Genomic DNA, 25048 nt, shown 5'->3' with positions numbered 1-25048 from the left:
GTGGAAACATTTAGCTTTAAAGAATATATTGTAAAAAGGACAAAACAGAAAATACCCAGCATTGTCTTGCAGGATTATGCCCCGGCATGCATAGGTTCAAAAGCAGCTCAACCAGAAATTCTACCTGACACAGGTACAGCTTTCTCAGCTTCCACAGCTATATTTTACCTAAGTATATTTCCAATGAACATGAAACTTCACAGGCACATAATGGTGGTCATTACAACCTCGGCTGTCTTTTTGACAGTGGAACCGCTGTGCTGAAGACCGCCAGTGCAGGCGGTTTTCCGCTCGGCGAATTATGACTGCTGGCAGCCCTCCGTCCTTTTTCGGACAGAGAGCCGCCAGCAGCCATACTGGCGGTTGGCGGGGAAGTGGAGGTTGCTCCACTTCCACCACCCCGTCATCAGAACACCGCCCACCGAATCACGTTCAGTGATTCGTGTTGCGGTGTTCTGGTGACGGGGTGCTGGTGGCGGAGCAGCCCCTATGGATCCCGTCCCCTCCCGGAAGACCAACGGACAAGGTAAGTTCATCGTCCGTTAGGGGAGGGGGTGGGGGGGTGTTGTGTGTTGTGTGCGTGCATGGGTGTGTGTGTGTGTGAGTATGTAGAGGGGGTGTGTGAGTGCATGTATGCATGCGGGGGTGCTGTGTGGTTGAAAATGTGAGCGTGCCTGTCTGTTTGTATGTCTGTCAGTATGTGTGCGTGCATGTCTGTATGTATGTGTGCGTGTATGACTGTGTGTGTGTATGTTGGTATGTATGTTGTTATGCATGCGGGTATGTGTATTGGTGGTGTCTGTATGCATGTAGGGTGGGGGGTGTTGCAATGTTCGGGGTGGGGAGGGGGGTCCTGTCACCTTTGGAGGGTGGTGGGGGCTGGGGGGTGGGGGGAATGACTCGGCAGTGGGGGTGGGGGGTGGTATGAGACCCCTATCAGTGCCAGGGAAGGAATTCCCAGGCACTGATAGTGCCTACTGCCATGGATTTCATGGCGGTTCCAAACCACCTGAAATCCATGGCGTTCAGCAGGGTCGTGATACCGCCGGCGGTCTTGTGACGGCCGCCGTGCTGGAGACCCAAGTCTCCAGCCCAGCGGTCGTCTCCGCCCTGGCGGTCGGAATGGAGAAGTGGCGGATGATCATGGCGGTAACTGCCATGATCATAATTCCACTTTTTTTCCGCCAGCCTGTTGACGGTAATACCGCCACTTCTCCACCGACCACCAGGGTCATAATGAGGGCCACTAACTTCCCAAGGAGCAGCCTCGACCTGAAGGTATCTCTTGCATCTTACATACTTCCAAGTTAGCACACTGGCAGTAACATTAATTTCCTAAATACATAACATTTGCCAACCCAGGAAGATTATAGGGGAAGATCAGTTTCATAAACTCCTGGAGAGATTGCAAGAATACTATTGCACTCTTTTCAGCCATAGTCATACCTTGTTGGACCAGGACATCTTTGCAAACTTTTTGCCTTCACCCTTCCTGTTTTCTGAACCAATTTTGTTGGCTCTTGGGACTCTCTGCACTCTACCAGTGCTAACCTGTGCTAAAGTGCTTGTGCTCTCACCTTTAAACATGGTAAAATTGTCTTCCACCCAATTGTCATATTTAATTTACTGGTAAGACCCTAGTAAAGTGGTACTACCTGTGCCTAGAGCCTGTAAATTAAATGTTAGTAATGGGCCTGCAGTGCTTAATTAGCCCCTTTAAACATGTCTCAGGTCTGCAGTTGGTTGCAGCCTGTGTGTGTAGTTTTAAACTGCCATTTTGACCTAGTTACATACACCTTTTGGCAGGTCTAAACCTTACTTTTTAATACACATAGGTCATGCCTGCGGTATGCCCTTAACAGCCCATAGGGCAGGGTACAGTGTATTTGAAAAGTTGGACATGTAATCTTAACTTTTACATATCCTTGTAGTGAAACAATTACAAATTAGTTTTTCACTACTGTGAGGTTTACTTCTTTTAAGCTAAAGCATTTGGCTACCTTATTACATTTAATAAGTAATAACGTTTGTTTGGGAGCAGGTAGTAATATCATGTTTGATGTCTGAGGAATCTTAAGTTAGAACCCATTTTAATGGTCAAGTCGAATTTTAAGTCACAATGGTGAAAATACCACTTTTAGAAAGTTGGCATTTTTATTGTCTTAAATATTTGGTGCCTGTACCCTGGGTCACATGACTAGGTGTAGTTTACGGCTGGCCTTTGTGTGCAAAGAGTATAATAGAGGGCCTTAGTGTTAGCAGGATGGGCTATCCTGGCTTGAGGGGATGGAAGGGGAGGAGGTGTCACCTGTCACACATGCTCTTCAAAAACACTTCCTCAGCTCACACATAAAGAACTGCACACTAACCTACTGTGACTGCAGACATACTGGGACAAGGACAGGGAAGAATTCCAACACCTCTGTGGGGGGGGACTTCAGAAGCTTCTCCCATTTCAAAGCTAACACCAGGTATAAAACTAGGATCCTACAGCCCACTCTTCAGATCACTTCTGGACCTGTGGAAGACTCAGAAGATGGACCACCCTGCTGATGAAGGACTGCCCTGCTGCCCCACTGCACAAAAGACTGCTTAGTTGCCCTGCTTCTTGAGGAGTGAAGACTGACCTATTCCTTGAACACAGAACAACCAGAGTGACTCCAAGGCTATCTGACTTGACTCTTGTTCTGAGCTACAGGGATGTAGCAAGCTCCAGAGACCTGTCCTGCATCTGCCCAGCCTCAACTGGACCTGCCTGTGCCCTGCTGCTGGCCTCTGCTGGAGTGAGTCCTGATCCCAAAGAGGTGCCCCCCAGGTTGGACCTAGACCCTTGGCTGGCATCAGAAAATACTCCTCCTGGTCCAATTGGTGGTTTCCTCAGAACCAAGCACAGCACAATGCAACTGGATGAGGACCTTGTATCACGCCCCTCGCTGCTCTGCATCGGAACAAATGCAGTGCAATGCAACTCAGTGCAGGACCTCGCATCGCAGCTCTTGCAGCTTCTCATCAGAAGTGATACAGCGCCACGTATCTCGACCTCAGGACCTCGCTCCACAGCTCTCACAATTCCTCATTGGAACTTTAATAGCGCTAATCAGTGCTCCTCATCAAGGACATAAGGTGCAATTCTCAGTAGGACTAACCTGCACCCTGTGTCCTGACCTGCACTCCATCGTGATTGGCTTGAACTTGTGACTTTGTCCTGGTTCACCACCATCAGATAATGATAGTTGGCACTTTGCATGCTGTTCTAATGATTTAATTTGTTATCATTTTGGTGTCAAATAATTTATTGAATTTTACTTTATTTTTTTTAATTCAGTATGGGATTCTTTTGTGTTGTGTTTTCCCCTTAAATACTTTACGCATTGCCCCTAAGGTAAACCTGACTGCTTTTGTGATAAGCTACAAGAGGGTTAAACGTAAGTTAATTTATTGACTTTTTGTGGTTAACCCTGACAAGGATTGTCGCTGTTGCTTGAGAAGGGCTCACCCCCTCCAACCAACAACCCAGTTCCTCGCACACCCATAATGTAAATGGTTAGGAACATACTCTAGGCATTAATCCTAAATTCCAAGTTCAACTTGAAAAAGAAGTTCCTGGCCCCAGTGCGAACAGCCTTTGCATCTCTGGTATGTATTCTGTTTTATAGTTAAAGCCTGGCCAACCCCATATCTCTGCACAAGACAAACACCTCAGCCTCCACATGCATTAGATTGATACAACTCTAACGATGCTAGCACAGTAAAATTGATAATTGTTCTTGAAATTCTGATGATTGAGCCTAAAAGCTGTAATACAACTCTGTTGCTTTGTGTCACCTCGGGCCGCAAAGTAGCTGTGAACACAGGTATCATTCTTAAGTAACCAAAGAGTAGAAGAAGTGTCAGAAAAAGTGTATTAAATACAAAGGGGCTGACTTAGAGATCAGAAGAAAAAAGGTTGAGAAAATTGTGTTTTACTAGAGTCATGGTTGAGTGAATCGAAAATGTTGTTGTTCAGGGTGTATTTTTCAAGGGTGTTCTTTGGGGAATTAAAAGGCAGAAGAGTGATTCTTTCAGTGTTTGATGATGGGTGATGTATACTTGGTTAAAGAAGATGGATGGACTGTAATGATCAAAGACAGATCAGATGGGTAAGAGTAAGGTAACTTGGTTGGTGGCATCAGGCGAAGTATCTTTGTGTCTCTGGACGTCATTGTTGGCAATCAGTTAGAAAAATGTTCTACCCAACAAGGGTGTAACTGGGGAGGAGGTTGCCAGCCTGCAAGATGGCCGCAAGTTGAGCTCACTCCTGCAGTCACCACACTACCTGAACAATCCTACAGCCTGAACCATCTGATTAATGCACAAGGGATAATCCATGATCCTGCCACCACCAGAGACCAGAGAGACGTGAAGCTGAGCCAGCCCTGTGAGAGTTCACCTGACTGAAGTGCGGTGTGGCCTGTGCTTTGAGGAGGCGGGCCTGCAGGCGGAGACCGAGATTGCTGCCGTGATACTGTGCGCCGGCTGGGCCTAAGATAGGTCCCTGGGCGTAAGTTGCTGGGTGGAACGTAGCATGGACGCTGCTCGGGAGGGCTGGATAGAGCCCCCGGTGCAGGAAGAGCAGCCTGCCAGGCGAGCCCTGCTTTTAGGTGTGGGCGTGGCTTCGGGCGGTACAGCAGTCATAAAGGCCCAGCTGTGAATGCTCGCGAGCGGGGTGGTGGCTGCGGCGAGACCTGGCGGGGACCCCCCAAGAAGAGATTCTGACCTGCAGCAAAAGCCATCGGAGCCCTTGGGAGAGAGGACTGCTGGAGAAGCTAAGTGTGTGGGCCCTCCCTGTTAGCGGTGGACCCTGTGATGCGGTCTGAAGTAGTGGAGCCGCAGTAGATGTGTGGCGCGGCTGGGGACCTGCCTGCACGTAGGGGCTGTGACAGGAGCCTGGGACCTCTCTTGGGAGGCGCAGCAGGAGGGCTTCCTTGGTGTGCTTGTCTTTCACCGGTTGCGACCTGTGGAACTGAGCAGGGCTGTGGGGAACGAACTGGATTGTCACGCCTGGCAGTAGACCCTGGAGACTGGGGGCTGGTGTCTCTGCACCCTGGTCTGGGATAAAATCAGCAGATTTCCAGATGCTGCATGGACCAGGGACTCCCCACAGAGAGAGAACTGTTGCACGATGAGCCACCTCCGGCTCTGATAAACGAGAAGATGGGCAAAATGGATAAATCACAGACAATTTTGATTTATGCAAAACCCCCAGCTCCAGAGATGGGCATAGTGAAGAAACTAGTGTTGCATCCGGAGTCCCTGATTCCGATGGAGATTCCGACCTGAAACACATTCTTTCAGCTATGCAGCAAAGCCTTATCACCACTGACGGCAAAATAGACTCCTTATCCTACAGGATGGACAGGATGACTGCGTGTTTAGACACGCATGCACAATGACTCGATAAGACTTAACACAGAACATCCCAGGTAGAAGATGATCACACCACCATTGCTGCGCTGCGCTCCCGAATGGATAAGACATTAGCAGCAATGCAGGCCAAGCTCAAAGATTTAGAAGCCTGGTCCCATAGGAACAATGTACGTGTGGTAGGCATTGCTGAATCAACCGCTATTGATAATATGGAATGCTACATCAAGCAGCTCTTGGCCACCACCCTGGGACAGGAAACATTTTCTGACATTTATGTGGTGGAAAGGGAGCCACGCTCGCTGGCACCTCAGCCACCCCCTTGGGCGCAGCCTCAACCAGTAATAGCGAGAATCTTAAATTACAGGGCAAGGATGCAACCCAAAAGAAGGCACGAAAGCTCAAGAATCTATGACATGAAGGCTCTGACATTTCCCTATTTCTTGACTTTACTCAACAGGGACGAGCGGCCAGGAAACTGTTTGCACCAGCTAAGCCCCGACTCCAGGAACTCAACCTGGAGTATCGCCTGCTCTATCCAACTAAACTTCGAGTAATGGTTGACAGGAAGTCACAGCTCTTCAATGACCAGAAGCAGGTACAGCAGTTTTTGAAATGTAGAGGGGCAGACGCCGTTCGACATAGCTTGCCAGCTACAACCCCCCCACACGGGGACAATTGAAACTATGACTTATGGACTTGCTGCATGCTGGTTGATCGGGCTCCCCCCTGAGTAGGTCCCAGCTCGGACAACTTTATGCTGAACTAACCCTGGAGAGAAGGTGTGGACCGATATGCTGAGCAGGAGTAATGTCCTGCCTTGCAGAGATTGGCTCCTATCCCTGTGCATTGACCGCAAGGGCAGCGAGAACCGGGGGGTGCTACAGGTGATAACTGCTGGCACAGAGATAGCACTAAACGCTGGAACCGCCTTCCTATTGTAGCATTCAAAGGGGTTTGTTTTGAATCCGCTGGGTGACTTGCTGGAAGCCACGTGGGCGAACAGGTGACAACATCTGTCCCATGTGTAAGCCACAAACTTTATGGGATATTCTTATTGGGTGGGAGGAGAGGGGTAATGGTTGGCATTTTTGTTTAACGACATGCCAGTTGGGGATGTGCCTGTCATGGGAGGGGGGAGTGAAAATGGGTTTGGTTTAAATGTTATAAATGTTGATCTTTATGTACATCATGACTCCATACTGCACAGCGCTGATCTTATACCACCTGGGCGGAGTACAACTCACACTGCCACATGACAGACATCAATGTAGGGCTTGATGGCTCCTCTCACTACACAGAACTAACATTACTTACATGGAGTGTCAGGGGGCTCAACAACAACAGAAAAGTGTGAAAAGTGATTGCATACTTAAAATGCCATCACAAAGAATTGGCGATATTACAAGAAATATACTTGGCTCCAAGTAGCACGATTTTAACCACATGCAGACTGCAAAGTCAATGTGACGCTGCAGACTTCACTACACACGTGCAAGGAGTCCTGACATGGTCAGATAGAGCTTTGAGGATGCTCATCCAGGAGCTCTTTAATGACCCGGGAGGTCGATACATCATTGCACGCTGCAGTAGGGATGATCTGACGTTTCTCCGTGTAGGGCTGTATGAGCCAAATTGTAACCCGCAGTTTTATGATGATTTAGGTGCCACAATCACCAGATGGGAGACCTACCGCAAATGTGGGGGGAGGCTTCAATTGTGTGTTAAATCCATTAGTGGACAGATCCACTGGACCCTCTAGACGCCTCTCTGCTGTGTATTGCAGCTAGCACTGGACTAGTGGATGTAGGGAGATATAGGTTACCTACTTGGGATGGTTTCACATATTACTCTGTGGCACATAATATACACACAAGCACAGACTATTGGTAGGCGTCCCGAAGCCTTGTGGCTCATATCCATGGATGTGAGCCCTTGCCCAGAACATATTCTGACCATTCCCCGGTTCTACTTACATTAGAGACTCGAAAGTGCAGAATCGCGTCCTTCACATGGCGCTTCCCACTGTACTTTTTGGTGGATGCCATGTTCCGATCTGACCTAGAGCAGGCCATAGTGGAATCTCCCAGCATAAATATAGGTACGGTATCCAGGTTTATTGAGGTCTAGGAAATCTTTAAAGTATATATTAGAGGAATAGCTATCGCCAAACATTCAGGGGTTCTGAAATCCATATAGGGCTGTTTGGCCTGTTTGGAGATGGAGATAGCTGATTTAGAAAGGGAGCACCTAACTACAGCGGACAATCGCCTTTTTGGTGCAATACAAGAGAAAATAACCGAATTTCAAGACACCGCAATCAGTGAATTGAAGCATCTGGGTAAATATGTGATAGCTTGTTCTTATGAGGAGGAGGAACACCCCAGCACTACTCTGGCAGCAATGTTGCGACCCAATAAAGAGCTAGATATTATTTTGGAGGTGCAGACAGAGGAGGGTAGGCTATCTAGTGACCCTCTGAGTGTTGCGAAGTAATTCAGGGACTATTACGTGGATCTCTACCCCTCTAAAAATCTATGTGATGAGGCCGCTATTAGGGACTACTTACAACATATCAACACACACTAGCTGACAAATGCCAACAGGGAGTACTTAGGCCCGTATTTATACTTTTTTTGCGCCGCATTTGCGTCGTTTTTTGACGCAAAAACGGCGCAAACTTGCAAAATACCATTGTATTTTGTAGGTTTGCGCCGTTTTGCGTCAAAAAGCGGTGCAAATGCGGCGCTAAAAAAAGTATAAATACGGGCCTTAATATCCTCAGTGCAACCTGGGGAGATACGTAAGGCTCTAAAAGACACAGTGGTCAGGAGGGCCCGGGCTCCGACGGGCTCACAGTGGCCTTTTCTAAGGCTTATCAAGAGCTCTTAAAACTGCACTTGGCTACTTTTTTCAGAGAGATGGCCGGTGTGGCAGACATGCCGGCGACTATGAGAGAGGAAATAATCATCACCTGCTAAAACCAGGTAAGAAGCCTGTAATCTTACAATGAATCTCAGAACCTTATGTGGCGCTGTGCAACAGAGGTGGTGGGTTTTTTAGATGCAGAAAAAACATTTGACTCTGTGGAATGGAGCTTTATGCTTGCGGTGTTGCAGCACATCGGGGTGGGAGAGGAGTTGCTACAGTTGGTGAGAGCCCTATACACTGACCCAATGGCACGGGTGAGGGTAAATGTGGTCACGTCAGAGCCTATACACATAACCAGAGGCACTAGGCAGGGATGCCCGCTTCCACCCCTCTTAAATGCATTAGTGGCAGAGCCACCGGCGTGCACCTTACGTAAATATCATGGCCATAGAGGTATCTGCTTCCCAGTTACAACTTGACGATCTCCGCATACGCAGACGACACTCTGCCATATGTGCGCAACCCGGACTGCAATCTCTCGCCCATGCTTCAGGAGGTAGTTAGATTTGGTGGTCTTTGCGGACTGAAAATTAACTGAGATAAGTCAATTATATTCCCCCTTAACCCAGCCACATCTCCACCCCAACTGGATTTTCCCCTTGTGTGGAAAACAGACTCAGTACAGTACTTGGGGATCCAATTACACACAGATCCTTCGGTTGTCCTACTTGAAAACTATGGGCGAGCCATACAGAAACTATTCAATACTATAGATCGATGGATTAGGCTCCCACTCTCCCTAATGGGCTGCACAGCCCTAATAAAAATGGTGGTGTTGCCAAGGTTCTTATTTCTTTTCCCGAATATCGCAATGCTGCTCATGAAATTGGTATTTATCACTCTATGCTCATTAATGATTAGGTTAGCATGGGCCGGAAGGCAGCCAAGGGTCAGTTGGAGGGTACTTATGCTGCCTTACAATATGGGAGAACTAAACGCCCCTTACTTAGAGATTTATTACAGAGCTGCGCTGAGTATGCATGCACATAGTTGCATCCATTCCCCTCATAATAAACCACATTTACATATACAATGTGACATCGCAAGCCCTTATCCCCTCCCTCGTCAGATCTTTGTGCAGCCCAAGCGATGGTATAGCACTTTGTATTCCATTAATACCACCACCCATGCATGGTATAGCCTCATGTGGAGCAAGCACTCAACTTATTATACTCCCCACCTATGAAAGTAGATCGGTGCGACGGGTTTCCAATAGGCCAGGACAGATGTGCGTTGGAGTCATTGCACAAGTTGGCCATTGTTACTATGGCTGATTTTGTTCGTGAGGGCACTATGCGTCCCTGGGACTCATATGCAGAGCACGCCACATCTTTGACTCCACTTATGAAATATCATTACATTAGGGCCCGGCATGCATTTCGAGAGCTGGTGGGTGATGAGCTGCAGGAGCCACCTGAAATGCAGGCACTCTCCTGGTATGATTTAAGAAACAGCACACAATAAATTGGTAACTAGGCTATGTGCATTTGCACAAGAAGCATGTAAACCTGGCCTACTAAAAGCTAGACTTGACTGGCAGAGAGACTTAGGCGTCTCCCTGTCAGACGCTCAGTGGCATTATTGCTGCTCCATGGTACACTCCATCTCCTTAAATGGGAGACATAGACTGATCTACTTCAAATATCTCAACAGGGTCTATTATACATCTGTCAAATTATTTGCATACGGCCTGCGAAGTACAGCAGACTGTCCGAGGTGTGGGGAGGGAGGGGCTGACTTTCTCCATTTGGCATGGACCTGCTCTGGCGTACATAGATTCTGGAGGACAATATTCCAGGAACTGGAGAGCATACTAGGACTTAAATTAACCATCTCACCAATGTTGGCCCTACTAGGATACAAAAAGGAAGTTGATAAAGGAGTTAGGAGATTAGCGGCAATGGGCCTTATGCTGGCCAAACACAGGGTCATGATGAGGTGGGATCGGGTCCCATTACCCACTCTCAACGAGCGGCACACAGACATGACATATTGCAACCCACAGGTTAATGCATACAATGAGTTGGCCCCACCACAGAATCGCCCCAAAAATTACTGGGGTCCATATCAGACCTATTTGATCGGTAAAGAAACTGGGGAAGCAGCGGGAGAGGTATCCGCTATAGTTGGGGACACAGCAGACTTTGACCTCATCTCCCTGTAGTATGTGACATGTTTCTTCATACTGAAGACGAGGAAATTCAGTTGATAATGAAGTGTCAGTGCCGATCCTTACTGTTGGGGTTGGTTTAAATGGGGAATGTATACAGCATTGTCTTGTACCCCTGAAATGTAATACTCGCAACACTCTGGGCCTGATTACAACTTTGGCGGAGGGTGTTAATCCGTCCCAAATGTGACAGATATACCACCCTCCGTATTACGAATCCATTATATCCTATGGAACTCGTAATACAGTGGGCAGGATAACTGTCACATTTGGGACAAATTAACACCCTCCGCCAAAGTTGTAATCAGGCCCTTTGTCTGTATCAATGGGTGATAATCTTTTTGGTAAATAAGAATCTGTAGAAGTACCTAACATGTGCTCAGTGATGTACACAGTTGTTTCTTTGAGTTGTTGACTGTTTGAAGGAATGTTACAAAAACCAATAAACAAAACATAAAAAAAACAAGGGTGTAACTTATTAACAGTGCTTCTCATTTGATGATGCTGTGGCTGAGCAACATGGAAGCTGTGGACTTTGCACTGAGGAACTGTTCTTTGGGGGAAATGGCTCCTATATGGGAGTCCAAGATAGATAGATGGCCTGATGAAAGTATTTTTTTCATTTCATTAAACAAGTATTTGTCTCATTCCCAAGCCTTTCCTATCATCAGCAAGAGAACTTTCCAAGCTTGATTTTCTGCCAAAACACAGTTTGAAGAATGTTAATGGATATTAGCAGCTCAGGTTGAATATAGGGCATACGTTGTCTACGTGGGTTTGAAAGAAGGCAGAAAACAGCCACATGGAATATAAGAAGTAAGACGTTTAATAAATTAACCGTCCATGAGGTGGAAAGGTGGCAGGTGAGGGGAGAAATTGATGCCCAAAATGGTGTAAAAGGCCAGCAAACGTTATCCTATATTTGCTCATCAAGAACATTAGGGACAGTGATTTCATTAAAGTGAACTTAGAGAAACGCTAAAAGTGAATTTTGCCAGGGGACATAATAGAGCATCATGAGGCTGCATTCAGGATTAATATAGCTATTAATAGGAGGGTTTGAAGAGCTGCATCTAACCAGTAGCTACTGAGATGTTTATCAGAAAAATGAACAGAGGGACATGAGGTATTTCAAGGTAAAGGGAATTAAGAGAGTAGCATCTGAAGTAAGAAGGTACGCGATAACTGGGGGTTTAGGCAAGGTAAAACACAACTCTTTGATCTAATAAGTATGTATTTAACAGTATTTAACAGATGGAATGTGTGGACATTTTAGGAAGAGTAGGAAATAAATGAACATGTGTGGTCAGTGTACTCCTCATTGCAGGGCTTTTCCTGAGTGCAAGTTGCCATTGTGGCAGGTGCATGTGGAGATTATTTTTAGTTTGGAGTGCTTATGATATTGAGGATAAAACAGTTGGCCTTCTTCCAGCGAAAGAAACATAGCATGGTACCCAATGAGAAGAAACAGCAGCTCGTCTTGCCAGGGGACTGTCGATTGTAAAGAAATGGCTTTTGTTTTGCATGATCACCTCCAAAGTTTTGGACTGATGTTGCTGGTTTTTTTTACTCTGAGATTGCACTGAGGCCTGTGAAATAGACCTCAGTGCTAGTGCTGTAACCCCTTATAAAGTATATAATGAATTGGCTACCCCCAGTTGGCATAAAATGATTTACTTAAAAGTCCCTAGTAAATGGTACCAAGGGTACATAGTGCATGTAAGACAGAGTGCCCCCTAGGGCTGAAGCACTGGTCTGCCACCGTTTGTGGGACAAAATATAAAATGTCTTCCAGCCTGACACTGCAGCCTGGAAGAGCAGTTTTAAACTGCTAGCTTGACTTTGCAATTTGAACCAATGAAAACCCCCATTTTCCCTTAACAATACATGTAAGTCTCCCCTCAGGATGGCCTACGGAGCCCTGGTGCAGGGAGTTGTATATTATTAGGTAGGGCATATAGTTTGAATATGCCCTAACAGCAAAACTTCAAAATTGAAATTTTTACTGTAGGAAGCTTAGTAGCCCCTTTGGCTGACATAGAGTTACCAGCTGACCTCACACTCTGGCTAACTTCTGAATGGGACTACAAAGAGGATACTATAAAGTACCAAATTAATCATGGCATTAACCTGATGCGTAACATAAATTTAATGTCACTTGATGCCCAAGATAAATTTGATGTCACTTTTAAGGAAAGGTAACTTTTAGAATGTTGTCACTCTTTTGCCCAGTTTGACCAGTGGCCTTGCACAGTTGCTGGTGTCCAGGCAGCCTTTTGCCCTCCTGGGGAGAACTGTGAACGACACTGGCTCAGAAACAATAGAAGCTTTCTAAAGCGAAAGATGTTACCTCCCCCTTGCAAGAAGCAACTCAGGGTGTTGGTACAAAAGGAGAACTTCAAAGGTGAAGCAGCCTTTGGTGGACAAATGGTGATCACACTCCTGAAGGGCTGCCCCTTTGTTCAGGTAGACAGGCTGGCGGTAGGAACAGAGAGGGGTGACCAGTGCCCAAAACTGTTATCCCGTGGGCATGTAGTCAACAGGCAGCAACACCTCTAGGGTGGGCAACCAACCTCCTAACATCCAAGGAAGGGTTCAATCATCTTAAGGGGTCCAGGAATGTTAGGTACCACATGTAGCTGGATGTCGTCACAGGGTTTGGGGGATCCTGGTGGTCCATTGGCTAGTGATCGCATCATCCCCCAGTTCACTTTCTAGTTATAAATATGTCATCCTGAACTTATATCACAATGGAACTGGAGAAATAATCAAAGGAAGTCTGCCATGCTTACCCCTAGGCCTGGCAAGAGAGGCTGCATCGACTGCTGCTCTGCACCTGCTGCACCTTGGGCTAGCAAAGAAAGGACTGTACCTGTGGCTCCTGGCTCGCAGAAAGGTAACTCCCGAGTCTCAGAACAAAGAAGTGACTCCAAGGGATAGTCGGCTGACCCCGCCCCGCCTGGATACAACACCATGGCTGTCAAACCTGAAGAAGCCCATTCTAGCAAGTCAGTGGCCACTTTCTTTGAGGTGCTACTGACTACCACTGGGAAACGCAAGAGACCGATCCCCAACAGCCAAAAGTTGCACCTGTGTCTCTTCCACCTGGGAGTATCATCTGAGTACAGGTTGGTCACCAAAGAGGGACAACAGCCTTCACCAAACATTACTGCTGGACTCCCTGTACATGGAGATTGCTAGTCCAGCCATAGCTGGCTTTCTACTGGCTCAAAGAGGACTTTTAGGGACACCAAACCCTGTAGCTAAAGTCACCCCAACTTAGCCATGGACTATGGAAAAACGGCAAGGACACCTCCGTTGACTGCATGGCACCCAGAGCATCTTTCAGCATCCTTCATCCCCAGCATCAGGATCACTCCATTGAAGTATATGGTGGTCTTGATGTAAAGTGTGGAACTGGACCTGAGACTGCTTTAGTGACAAGGTAACTGTCCAAATACTCCATATTACCCCCCTGACCTTCTCCCTGTCAGATTTGGTCACACCACCCGGGGTGGAGTAGCCAAACACAACTCTTTCAAACTTTTCCAGTTTGGTAACTTTACAGTTACCAGTGCTTGCTTGTGCATTGGACTAAAAAGTTGAGATTTATGTTTTACTTCACAATCTATAATTCTGGAACCCTCTGGTGGATTTTGCTCATCTTGGTGTCTACAAAATTCATAAAAATATAATCTATTTTTATAAATTGGTGTTGAATTTATTTTGTGTTGTGTGTCTTTCTTATTTCGCTGTTCGGTGCTTCTAACTGCTTTACATTATATCCTTTGTTTAAGCCTTACTGATTTAAGCCACAACTACCATGTTTGAGCTAAAGGTTTTACAAACGAGCCTGACTGGACCCAATAGAGGTTTGTGAGTGTATTACACAGCAAGGTTGCACAACTATACTATATATTACACCACAATCCTCAAACAAGTGAATAGTGGGATTGGGCTATAAAGATTGGCTGTTATTGAGTAGGTTGTATTGGGGGCTGGGTGATGGGTGTGGGAAACCACACAGAGGCAGCTCACTTCCATTACCTCCCGTCCCTCCCTCGCCTTCCTTTTAACCAATGAGGCCTCCCGCCTCCCCCCTAGACCATCCCTTCCCCTTTCAAACCCCCCCCCACCCTTATCCCCTCCTGTTCTTTTGTCTAGCCCAAGCTAGATGGTTTTCTTTCCCTTTCTTACCTGCACGGCGGGGCCTGGAGGTCGTCGATGGAGGCACTCCTCGGGACGCGGAGCTCCGCGAGGGGTGCAACGGCTGGGTCGCGTCTTTGACGAGCAGCATGGCTGCTCGGGAAGCGTGTACTGGGGGCCGGCTGACAGGGTCTGCCGGCCCTCTGTGGCTGGGGCGTCGGTTTCCGGGTTTCCACGCCGCGGAGCCGCGGGGAACTGAGGGACTTCGATTTTGAGATGCTCTTCAGGTAGGACGGGCGTTCTGCCTGTGGTTTTTATGAATGTGGCCAAAGAAGTTGACCTTTTTAGGGATTGGTGGAGCCCTGTTGGGGGAGGACCAGGTGCCTATATATAGGGTAGTTTTTTGGGGTGAGAGTCAGTGTTATTTGGTGGTTTACCATGCCTAAAGTTCCAGCGAAAAGACGTAGGATTGTCTCTTCTTCCTCCTCGGAGGAGGGAGGTGAGGCTAGCATTGCTACTCCTGAGAACTCACAGTTACCAGGCAGGGGTACTCCCCTCATGTCCAGAGAGGAGGTGCAGGATATGATTGAGGTGGCTGTTACCAGGGCACTGCAAGCAGGCGTGGCCAGGACTGGTCAGCCTAAGCTTGCGCACTCATCGGTAGCAGCAAGGAAGTCCTCATCGGAGAGTGAGGATGAGGCCCCATCGACGTCATCTGGGGGGAAATATGTTTCCAGAGAAGAAATGTGGGAAGTGATGGCACATGTTCGGGACAATTTGGGTTTCCCAGTGTTTCAACCTACAAACTCGGATTCTCATTTATTTCCTCAATATCAGACACCTTCGAGGTTTGCCATGCCTTTTCAGGGACCTGTGAAGGATATGGTGTTTCGTGAGTGAAAGGATGTGGATAAGGCTCAGGTTCCACGATTCCTTCAGAAACTTTACTTGCTTGAGGGTGAGGAGGTTTTACCTCCTTCAGTACGCCTGGATTCTATTTTGGCTACTCTGATTGGCAAAACGGCAGTCAATCCGGAGGATTGTGTGCCTACGGATGCCACAGACCGTAAAGTGGATTCAGGTCTTAAGAGGGCTTTTGCTGCGGAGAATCTGGCGCTGAGGGCAGGGATTTATTCTGCTTATGCGTCACAGTCATTGGTACAAGACTTTGATAAACTGGCGGTGGCTGTACAGGAAGGGGCGGAATGTTCAGAGCTCCTGGCTGGTATGGAGCAGCAGGCCAGATTGTTGGCTGATGTGTCTTCTGATGTGGTCCGTACTTCGGCTCTGGCGTCTGGGTCTTTGATTGGGGCTCGTAGGTCCCTCTGGTTGCGTTCCTGGAAGGCTGATCCAGGGGAAAAGGCGGCCTTGTTGAGACTGCCGTTTGAAGGTCGTAACTTGTTTGGTGAACAATTGCCATCCATGCTTTCCAAGGCATTTAAGGAGCGGAAGCATGCCTTACCTTATAAAGGGGGTTCTTCTTCGGGTAAAGGGTGGAAGAAGCATTCCGGATCTTCTCCTACTAGGGATGCTAAATCCTTTTCATTTAGGAAACGGCGCTTGCAGCCGCGTTTTTCGCCTAAGAAGTCTGCTCCTGCGACCCGGGGTGTTTTCAAGAAGGGGTCCTGACAATCACTGTGGGCCTGGCAGAGGGCCGGTTGGGGGAAGACTGAGTCACTTTCTTTCAGCTTGGGAGGACAGTGTAAACGATCATTGGGTACTAGACATTGTGAACAATGGTTATGTCATAGATTTTGTGATGGTTCCTCCAGATTCAGGGGTACGTCCCACTCCTCTGCCTTCAGAGGGGTCACTGAGAAGAGCATTATTGGATGGAGTGCGGGACTTACTGGTCAAGGGAGCCATTTCCCACGTTCCGCTAGACGAACGGGGCCAGGGCACTTATTCGGTCTTGTTTCTTGTGCAGAAAGTTTCAGGGGGATTTCGACCGGTGCTCAATCTAAAGGAGGTGAATACCTGGATCAGGACAGTGCATTTCCGCATGCTGTCCATTCAGACTATTTTTCCATTGGTCAGGCAAGGGGACTTTCTGGTGTCACTGGATCTACAGGATGCTTACCTACACGTGCCTGTGGCAAGATCCTCTCAAAAGTTCCTGAGGTTTGCTGTGGGTCAGGACCATTATCAGTTTTGCGTTCTACCTTTCGGTCTAAAATCTTCTCCTCGAATTTTCACAAAGGTGCTGGCTCCTCTGGTGGCTTTGCTTCATTCAGAAGGGGTGTTTCTGCATCCTTATCTAGACGACATTTTGATTCATGCCCAATCACGAGACCTGTTGCTGAGGCAGGTGGCCCAAGTTCTGGGGGTCCTGCAAAACCACGGGTTTTTAATCAATTGGGAGAAGTCAGACTTAGTGCCGTCCCAGGATCTAGTTTTTCTGGGGGCTCGGTTTCGGACACTTCCAGGGTTGGTGACTGTGTCAGAAAAAAGGTTGGGTGTACTCCAGGCTTTAGTAACGAAGGTATTGTTGCTGTCTGCTCCCCGAGCTCTTCTATGGTTGCGTCTGCAGGGTCATTTGGCATCGGTGATATTTCTGGTTCCTTGGGCACGTTTCCATCTCCTGTGCTTTATGACATGGTTCTTGAGAAGGTGGGCACCAGGGTCCGGTTCTCTGAAGGACAGGGTTCCAGGGTCTGGATTGATTCACAGAGAGTTGCAATGGTGGTTGGATGCAGACCACCTGAGGGTAGGGGTTTCTTTATCGCCTCTAAGACCCGTGGTGGTGACGACGGATGCCAGCCTCTCCGGTTGGGGGGCATGGATGGGGTCGGCTCAGATTCAGGGGTTTTGGTCCCCTCGGGAGGCGAGTCGGTCGTCGAATTGGCACGAATTGAGGGCGGTATTCCTGGCTCTGGTCCATTTCCAGGATTCCCTGAGGGGATCGGCGGTTCTGGTTCGCACAGACAACTTAGTGGCCAAGGCTTATGTCAATCGGCAAGGGGGGACCAGGTCGAGGGCTCTGTTCAATCTAGTCAGAGAGATTTTTGTGTGGGCTCAGGAGTGGGTTCCTTCTCTCAGGGCTACGTACATTCGGGGGGTGGTAAATGTTCGGGCGGATCTGCTGAGCAGAGTGATTCCTTCCTCTCAACTTTTCTCTCTCCGGAAGTCTCTGTTTCAGCATCTGGTTCGGCTTTGGGGTCTTCCAGTGCTGGATGTGTTTGCGTCCGCAGGGAATGCGAAAGTGGATCGCTTCTGCTCCCGGTTTCGGTGTCCCCAAGCATGGGAGGTGGACGGGATGTCGTGTCCTTGGCCGCAGGGCCTTTTGTATGCGTTCCCTCCTTTTCAACTACTCAGGGCGTATCTGTTATGAGTGAGGGATCTGGGGTCCAGGGTTATCCTCATTGCGCCACTTTGGCCGAGGGCGAATTGGTTCCCGTTGTTGAGGCTGATGGCGGACGGGAAGAGGTGGCCTCTGCCCCTTTGTCCGTCTACCCTGGAGTTTCCCTGCCTCCCATTGGGGTCATTGAGGAGGTTACACTTGACGGCCTGGAAGTTGAACGACGGGGATTGACAGGTCTGGGGGTGCCTGTGGCTTTGAGTTCTACCTTACTGGCTTCGAGGAGACGTTCCACTCTGCTTTCTTATGGTCGACAGTGGAAGGTGTTTTCGTCATGGTGCTTAAGTCGTGAGTTGGATCCTACCTGCGCTTCTATCTTTGAGGTGATGCAGTTCCTGCAGGACGGTGCTCATTTAGGGTTGTCAGTGGCTTCTCTTCGGGTACAGTGGGTAGCTATTCAGGCTTTCAGAGGACCATGGCGTAATCTTCAGGATGAAGGGCACTTGATGCCTAGATTTTTTCAAGGGCTTGTTAATTTATTTCCTCGCCCGGTACGTTCTTTTCCTTCATGGGATCTGTCCTTGGTTTTGGATGTGTTGACGGAGGCCCCTTTTGAACCATTGGGGGACTGTGATTTGCGCCATCTATCTTTGAAGACGTTCTTTTTGGTAGCCATTACTTCGGCTCGTCGGTTGGGGGAATTGGGGGCATTGGCTTGTTCCTTTCCTTTTTGTAAGATTTTTCACGATAGGGTGGTTCTGGTTCCGGTGCCTTCCTTTATTCCAAAAGTCAATTCTTCGTTCCATTCCCGGCAGGAGGTCATCCTTCCTTCATTTTGTCTGAATCCCTCCTCAAGGGAGGAGGTCCGTTTGCATTCGTTGGATGTACGCAGGGTTTTGTTGGAGTATCTGCGGGTGGTGGCTCCTTTTCGTAAGGGGGATTCACTGTTTGTTAATTTTGGTCCGGCTCGCAAAGGTGAAAAACCTTCCACAGCTTCCTTGAGTCGGTGGGTAAGATCTTTAATTCTATTGGCCTATTCCTTGAAAGAGGTGGTTCCTCCTCAAGGGATTCAGGGGAGATCTACCAGAGGCATGGCGGCTACGGTGGCGGAGCTTCAGGGGACGTCTGTGGTGGAAATTTGCAGGGCCGCCACTTGGGCTTCTCCTTCGACGTTTGTGCGTCATTACAGGCTGTCGGACTTGGGTAGTTTGGAGTCGGTGTTAGGTCACCGGGTCTTATCCTCTATGAGATAATATTTGGGATGATCTTGGTGCAGGATATTAAATAAAGGTCTTGCAACTCGATGTCCGTCTCCTGTGTGTTTTCTTGGTATGTCTCATTGGTTAAAAGGAAGGCGAGGGAGGGACGGGAGGTAATGCTTCCATTTTCTTACTATAATGGCATTACTCCTAGTCCTACTCCCTCGCCTTCCTTTTCCGTTCCCTCCCACCCTCCCGGTACGGACTGTCCGAGTTGCAGCTTGGGCTTGGTTTTTGTACAGGAGGAGATAAGGGTGGGGGGGGGTTTGAAAGGGGAAGGGAGGGTCTAGGGGGGAGGTGGGAGGCCTCATTGGTTAAAAGGAAGGCGAGGGAGTAGGACTAGGAGTAATGCCATTATCGTAAGAAAATGGAAGCAATTCTGACTATGATTATGTTACCATCCCTCCCATTGTTTTAGCTTGGTTTTGGGTGCCTTTGCAAATGTGATTATGAAGAAGATGAAGCACTTGGTGTGATGGGCATAAATAATGGGTTCATGTTATTATTCCCAGTACGCATAAAGTTCAGAGTCACTGGTTACAGACATGCATTTTTTGTTTTGTTTGTTTCAGGTAGGAAGAGGAAACATTGTTGACAATGATCCATTAGATTGTGTAGCTAGTACCGGATAGAGGACATGGTATGGGATGGGGATAACCAAGGCCTCTCAGAATTTGTAGAATGGCTTAACACACAAGATCATGGTTTAAGATGTACCCATAATCACAGTAAAGGACAGATAAGTTATTAGAACATTCAGGTTGAACTCACTGAAGCAATGCTATACACAGCATTATATAGAGCATCCACGGACAAAAAATCTTTATTTGCTTATGGGAGCTTTCATCCCATGTCACTATGTGACAATCTGCAATATGGACAATTCCTCCATATTCAGAGGAGCTGCACTCAGAAAAAAAAAAATTCAGGGAAGCAGAACTGTTAAATATGAAACTGATCGAACGAGGACAGCCCAGTAAGATAGTACATCAAGCATTGAAAAAGACATGGTACTGTCCTAGAGAGACCTTTGTTACAGTTCAAGACATGTCCAATAGAAATAATGAACGCATGATTATGATCACCGCTTACAGCCCAGCAAGCAATGCAACCAGTAAGATCATCAAGAGATACTGGCATATTGTGCATGACAAGGTCAATGTCAACCTTCTGTTTGCATACAAAAGAAATAAGAGTATGAGATGATGTTGTGAGGGCATACAGAGAGCCCCAGAGACTCAAGATTATAACAGAAACATGGGGGCTACCACCCACTGTAGGCCATTTCATAAATGTCAAGGCTATAAATTAAAATCTGGCATCAAAAGCATTGAGAAAGCAGAGGTCAAAATACAATTGAGGGGTCATCCAAATTGTAGCAGCAAATATGTGATATACATTATTATCTGTCGATTTGATCTCATATTTGTGGGGCAAACAACTCAAATGTGAAGCAAACAATTTGCCAACATCGGAACAGAATGCGATGTTGCACAGAGGGAACACCACTGGTTAAACACTATACAGAGGCACAATACATAGAGGGCATGCTGTGATGGCATGGGTTGGAAGTGGTGAAATCTGACTTAATAGGAAACGAATGAACTACTAGGCCTTTGAGAATGAGGATGAATGGATCATCTCAGAAGCACATAAAATAGATTGAATGATGTATGCAAAGTACGAGTCTTGGCAGCTACTCGGAATCAAACATAATGCCCTAATGGGACTGTCTTGGTTGTAAGAGAAAGAAAATATATTTAAGGACACACTTGCATTTGCAAGATATTAAGATGGATTGTGTAATGTACAATACATTTTGTATCAGATACAATATTGTTTATGTAGTACCCACTGGCCTGAATTATTATTGGTTTAGGTGATGGAATCAATACAACCCTTGCATTTAATTTGGGACCCGATGATATATAGCATATTATGCCTATCCGCAAATTATATTTAATAATAGTTCTAACACTATGATTTGAGATGTCAATGGATTGTGCAACACAAACAATAGTGGACATGATGCATACCTTTGATTTGAATACAGCATAACAAGACCTATAGATGGTGGGGACTCCAGGTAATATGGGATACACCATATGCTATATATTACCCCATACAGATGTAACGACTTGGCACACAGGGTTGGCCACAATGATCCAATTTAAGCATTGAAATTAATTAGTTTACACTTGGGGAACTGTCACCTTACAGAAGCGTGAGTAAATCCCAATTCTCTTAGCCATATGTATTTACTTATTATATTGGGGACCTTTTGTGAGCCCAACACAAGACCTCAACATGTGAAGGTTGGACAGATCTATGAAGTATGTTCCAAAGGTATACAAGTATGAACCTCAGACATGAGTAATAGGCCTATTCATTTGATAGATTTGCTCTGTAATTCACTCCAATAGGTGTTGTGCAAGATGTCATTGTGTGTCCTGAGGAGACCCACCGAAATTAGTTTCTGGGTCAAAACGTTGACAGTAGGGTAGGGATTATACAATAGAAACAGGATCAAATGAAGAATCAGTATTTATACTGAACTGAGCATCAGAGTGGTGGATATCCCTAATTGCATATATGTATCATATTATATTGGCCACACCACTGTACCTATGAGCACTGCGCCATCTGCACGTTGTAAAAAATTTCTAAAGCACATACTGGTTGAATAACATTTGTGATAATTGCTGAGATTCAATGTTTGAGTGCACTAGAACTTCATAGGATGTTGGGAATGAGACCCGCTGAACCAAACCTTCTATGTCTGCTAGATATAGCAAAAAGCACCAGTGCAATTTATGTGGTCTGGACCTTTATATCTAAATGCACCATTTTGCCTGGTTAAAACATTAACTTGTTATTGATAGCTGTGAAGACAGGAATACCTTTGTCCTTTATTTGTTTGTACAGTTTTATTGCTGATGACAGAGGAGGCATGTCATGGAGGATTGTCTGTGCCAAGCGCCCATTTGTGAACTGATAAGAACAAGTTATGAAGTAGTAAGGGTTTTAAAGGGGTCCGCTGTGCAGCATGGCTAAAAGAAAAAAAGAGGTATAATGTGGCCAGTGCTGCCACGTCATAGCACTTTTTTCATTGTGAAATCATGCAGCACAGCACTATTTTTTCATAATTTTCAGCCACGCTGCTGTACAAAATATCTAAAAGACATTGACATAACCAACAGCTCTGGCACAGGTGAGACTATTGGCCTTGTCAGAGCTTGTTGTTAAGTTACGAGATGAAATTATATGTCCCACAGTGCTGGTGCTGTTGGGTAGAAAACACCAGTAGTAGCCCAAAAAGTCTCAAATGACATTAAAGCACTAAGGCCCTGATTTAAGAGGGCCTAGCGACACATTAGCGCTGACTTAGCGTCCTTTTTTTTATGCTGAGGTGGCCTTTTCCCCACGCAATATTTACAAAGTGGCGCAATGCATGCATTGCACCACTTTGTAACCCTTTGCTCTACATTATGCCTGCGCCAGGCATAATATATGCAAAGGGGGCGTTCCCCCGTTAGGGAGGCCCAAAAAAATGGGGCAAAGAAATCCAAGAGATTTATTTGCATCATTTTTATTGGCACTTTTAACAACTGCACAAGAAAAGTGGCGCTGTCCCTTAGCGCCCCCCTAACGTCACCATGTGTGCGCCGTACATGACGTTAGTTAGGGGAGCTAGCATCAACATTTTTTACGCTAGTTTGGAGCTTTGCAGGATTAGCATCAAATATGTTGACGCTAATCCTGCAAAGCCCATTGAGGCCCATTGAAAACAATGGTGTGCCTCCTTTTAAGTGCTGAAAGAAATGACGCATTTTTTGGTCCCCTAACGGGGGAACGACCCCTTTCCTACATTATGCCTGGCGCGGGCACAATGTAGCGCAAAGGGTTACAAAGTGGCGCAATGCATGCATTGCACCACTTTGTAAATTTGGCACGGCAATTTTGTCCTCGTTGGGCCACATTAGCGTCAACAAAAATGACGCTAATGTGGCGCAAGGAGGCACTAGGGGCTCGTAAATCTGCCCCTTAGTTTCACTGGTATTCACAGTCTCTCTGTCCTTTGCAATCTCTATACTCCATGTCCTCCTTAGATACCTTTGTTTGCAGACTTTGGCCCAACAGTTGATTTTCTCAGAGTCACTCTGAAAATTCCAAGACAATCTCCGTTCTTCCTTCCCTCGAAGTTGGTGACTGAATATGATGCTCCGCACAGGAACACATACTCTGTGCCACTCTAGCATGAGGTATTTTCTCTCGCACAGGCTCTGCTTGAGGCTCGCACATTATTCTGGCTGCTGCGCTTGCCTCCTTTCCTCGCAGCTTCTGAGGGAAACAGACGTCCAACCTGTGCCTTCATTGAGGAAAGTGGCACTGTGACATCACGAACCGCTTGTGACGCAGTGTTACTGAAGAACAGTGACGTATTTTTGTTTATGATAGCAACGTTCTAACGTCATCAGGCACATATAATATTAAAATACATCACCACCGTTTATAGGCAAGTAGCGGTTTGCATCGTACTGATGCCATATTTTACTATAACTGTTTTACAGTCTTTACTATACAACACTCAGACAACAATCATTGGATACAAGTAGTTCTCTGCCGACAGACTCACCCGAGCACAGTATTCGGAAAGATTTTTGAAATCCACCTGCAGAATATTCCCAAAAAAGGGCAGAGAGGTGGGTCCGGGTGGGTAGCGGCTCCAACTCCTCCGGCGCTTCATGAAATCAAAGAGCAGAGCAAAGACGGTGAAGAAAAGAGCCAGCATCGTCAAGAAGGTACCCGAGGGCAGGAGGGACCAGGGCACTGAGAGCAGACTCATGCTTGCTCCTTCTGACTCGCTACCAAATGTAATGTTTCTGTCTCTCCTTTACACCCTTCCCGCTGTTCCTCAAACTGTAGTGCTTGTTTATTGGACCTTGTTATGTGCCAACATACCCGCACAGTCTGCTTCCGGTCCCTCTCTCTTCTTCCACCAGAGATCACGCTCTCCCTCTACGCGGTATTGCCTTCACCTTTTCTATGCTTTTCTTTCTTAGATTGTCTCTCTTTTAATGTATCATTTACCAGGTCGTGCCTCCCCTATCGCCTTTCTCTTCATCTCACTTACACACATTTTTTCCTTTCTCCTGCTTCTTTCCTTCCTATCTCGCCCAATTACATACAGCTCCCGTCTGCTCCTTGCCCAGCTCCTGCCTTTAAATGCAGCTTCCACTCTCCCTCCTCGCCTCTCTTGTCTCCTCCCAGGTGTAGCCACCACCTGTCAGCCTTCTCTCTCCTGTCCTCGGTTCACCTCCCTGTCCTTCAATTTATACCCGGCTTCGACCAATCACTCTGCTCTCCTCTGTTTATCTTTGTGTTTCTCCAAGCAGTGATCGATTGGACTGATGATTTACCCACTCATTGGCCACAAAAGGAGGAGGTGGGGTAGTGTAAACCACCTGAGTCAGTAAAAGGTTCTGGCAGGGCCTGATTTTGGAGATCCGAGCAATAGCAAAGACAATCACTTCAGATTTTATATAAATAATTTCTACTTTGGCGTTCGGTTGTATGGCGTCCTCGTGTCTGTGTAAATAACACAACGAAGAAACGTGAACCCAAGGGGTTGTGTGTTCGTCTCATTACTGTGACCACAGTCTCATGAGGATACTTGATCTTACACTCGGCAGATGCCCAACTTGGCATGGATGAATGGCCTAATGTTATCTGATCATACAATGCTTTGGGGGTCTGTGTCCATTCCCGTTACTTGATCCAACTCACTTAGGATAATAATTGCTGGCATCATCGAGAACAGAGTCTTCGAGCCCTGAAGAA

At 46.9% G+C, this 25048-nt stretch overlaps 1 protein-coding gene across 1 annotated transcript in view; it reads right to left on the bottom strand.

The window, feature by feature from the left end:
• LOC138292687 (cytochrome P450 2D15-like) overlaps nucleotides 1-24451 on the bottom strand; it is a 404725-nt gene extending 380274 nt beyond the window's left edge. The window contains exon 1 of the mRNA XM_069231408.1: nucleotides 23844-24451. Coding sequence (XP_069087509.1) covers nucleotides 23844-24053 — 210 coding nt within the window. The 5' untranslated portion in view covers nucleotides 24054-24451. The remainder of the gene's footprint in view (nucleotides 1-23843) is intronic.
• Between the last annotated feature and the right edge of the window lie 597 nt (nucleotides 24452-25048).

The sequence above is a fragment of the Pleurodeles waltl genome, chromosome 4_2 (assembly GCF_031143425.1).
Source record: "Pleurodeles waltl isolate 20211129_DDA chromosome 4_2, aPleWal1.hap1.20221129, whole genome shotgun sequence".
Lineage (NCBI taxonomy): Eukaryota > Metazoa > Chordata > Amphibia > Caudata > Salamandridae > Pleurodeles > Pleurodeles waltl.
Note: the sequence above shows the minus strand (reverse complement) of the source record. Positions and strands in the feature narration are given on the sequence as shown.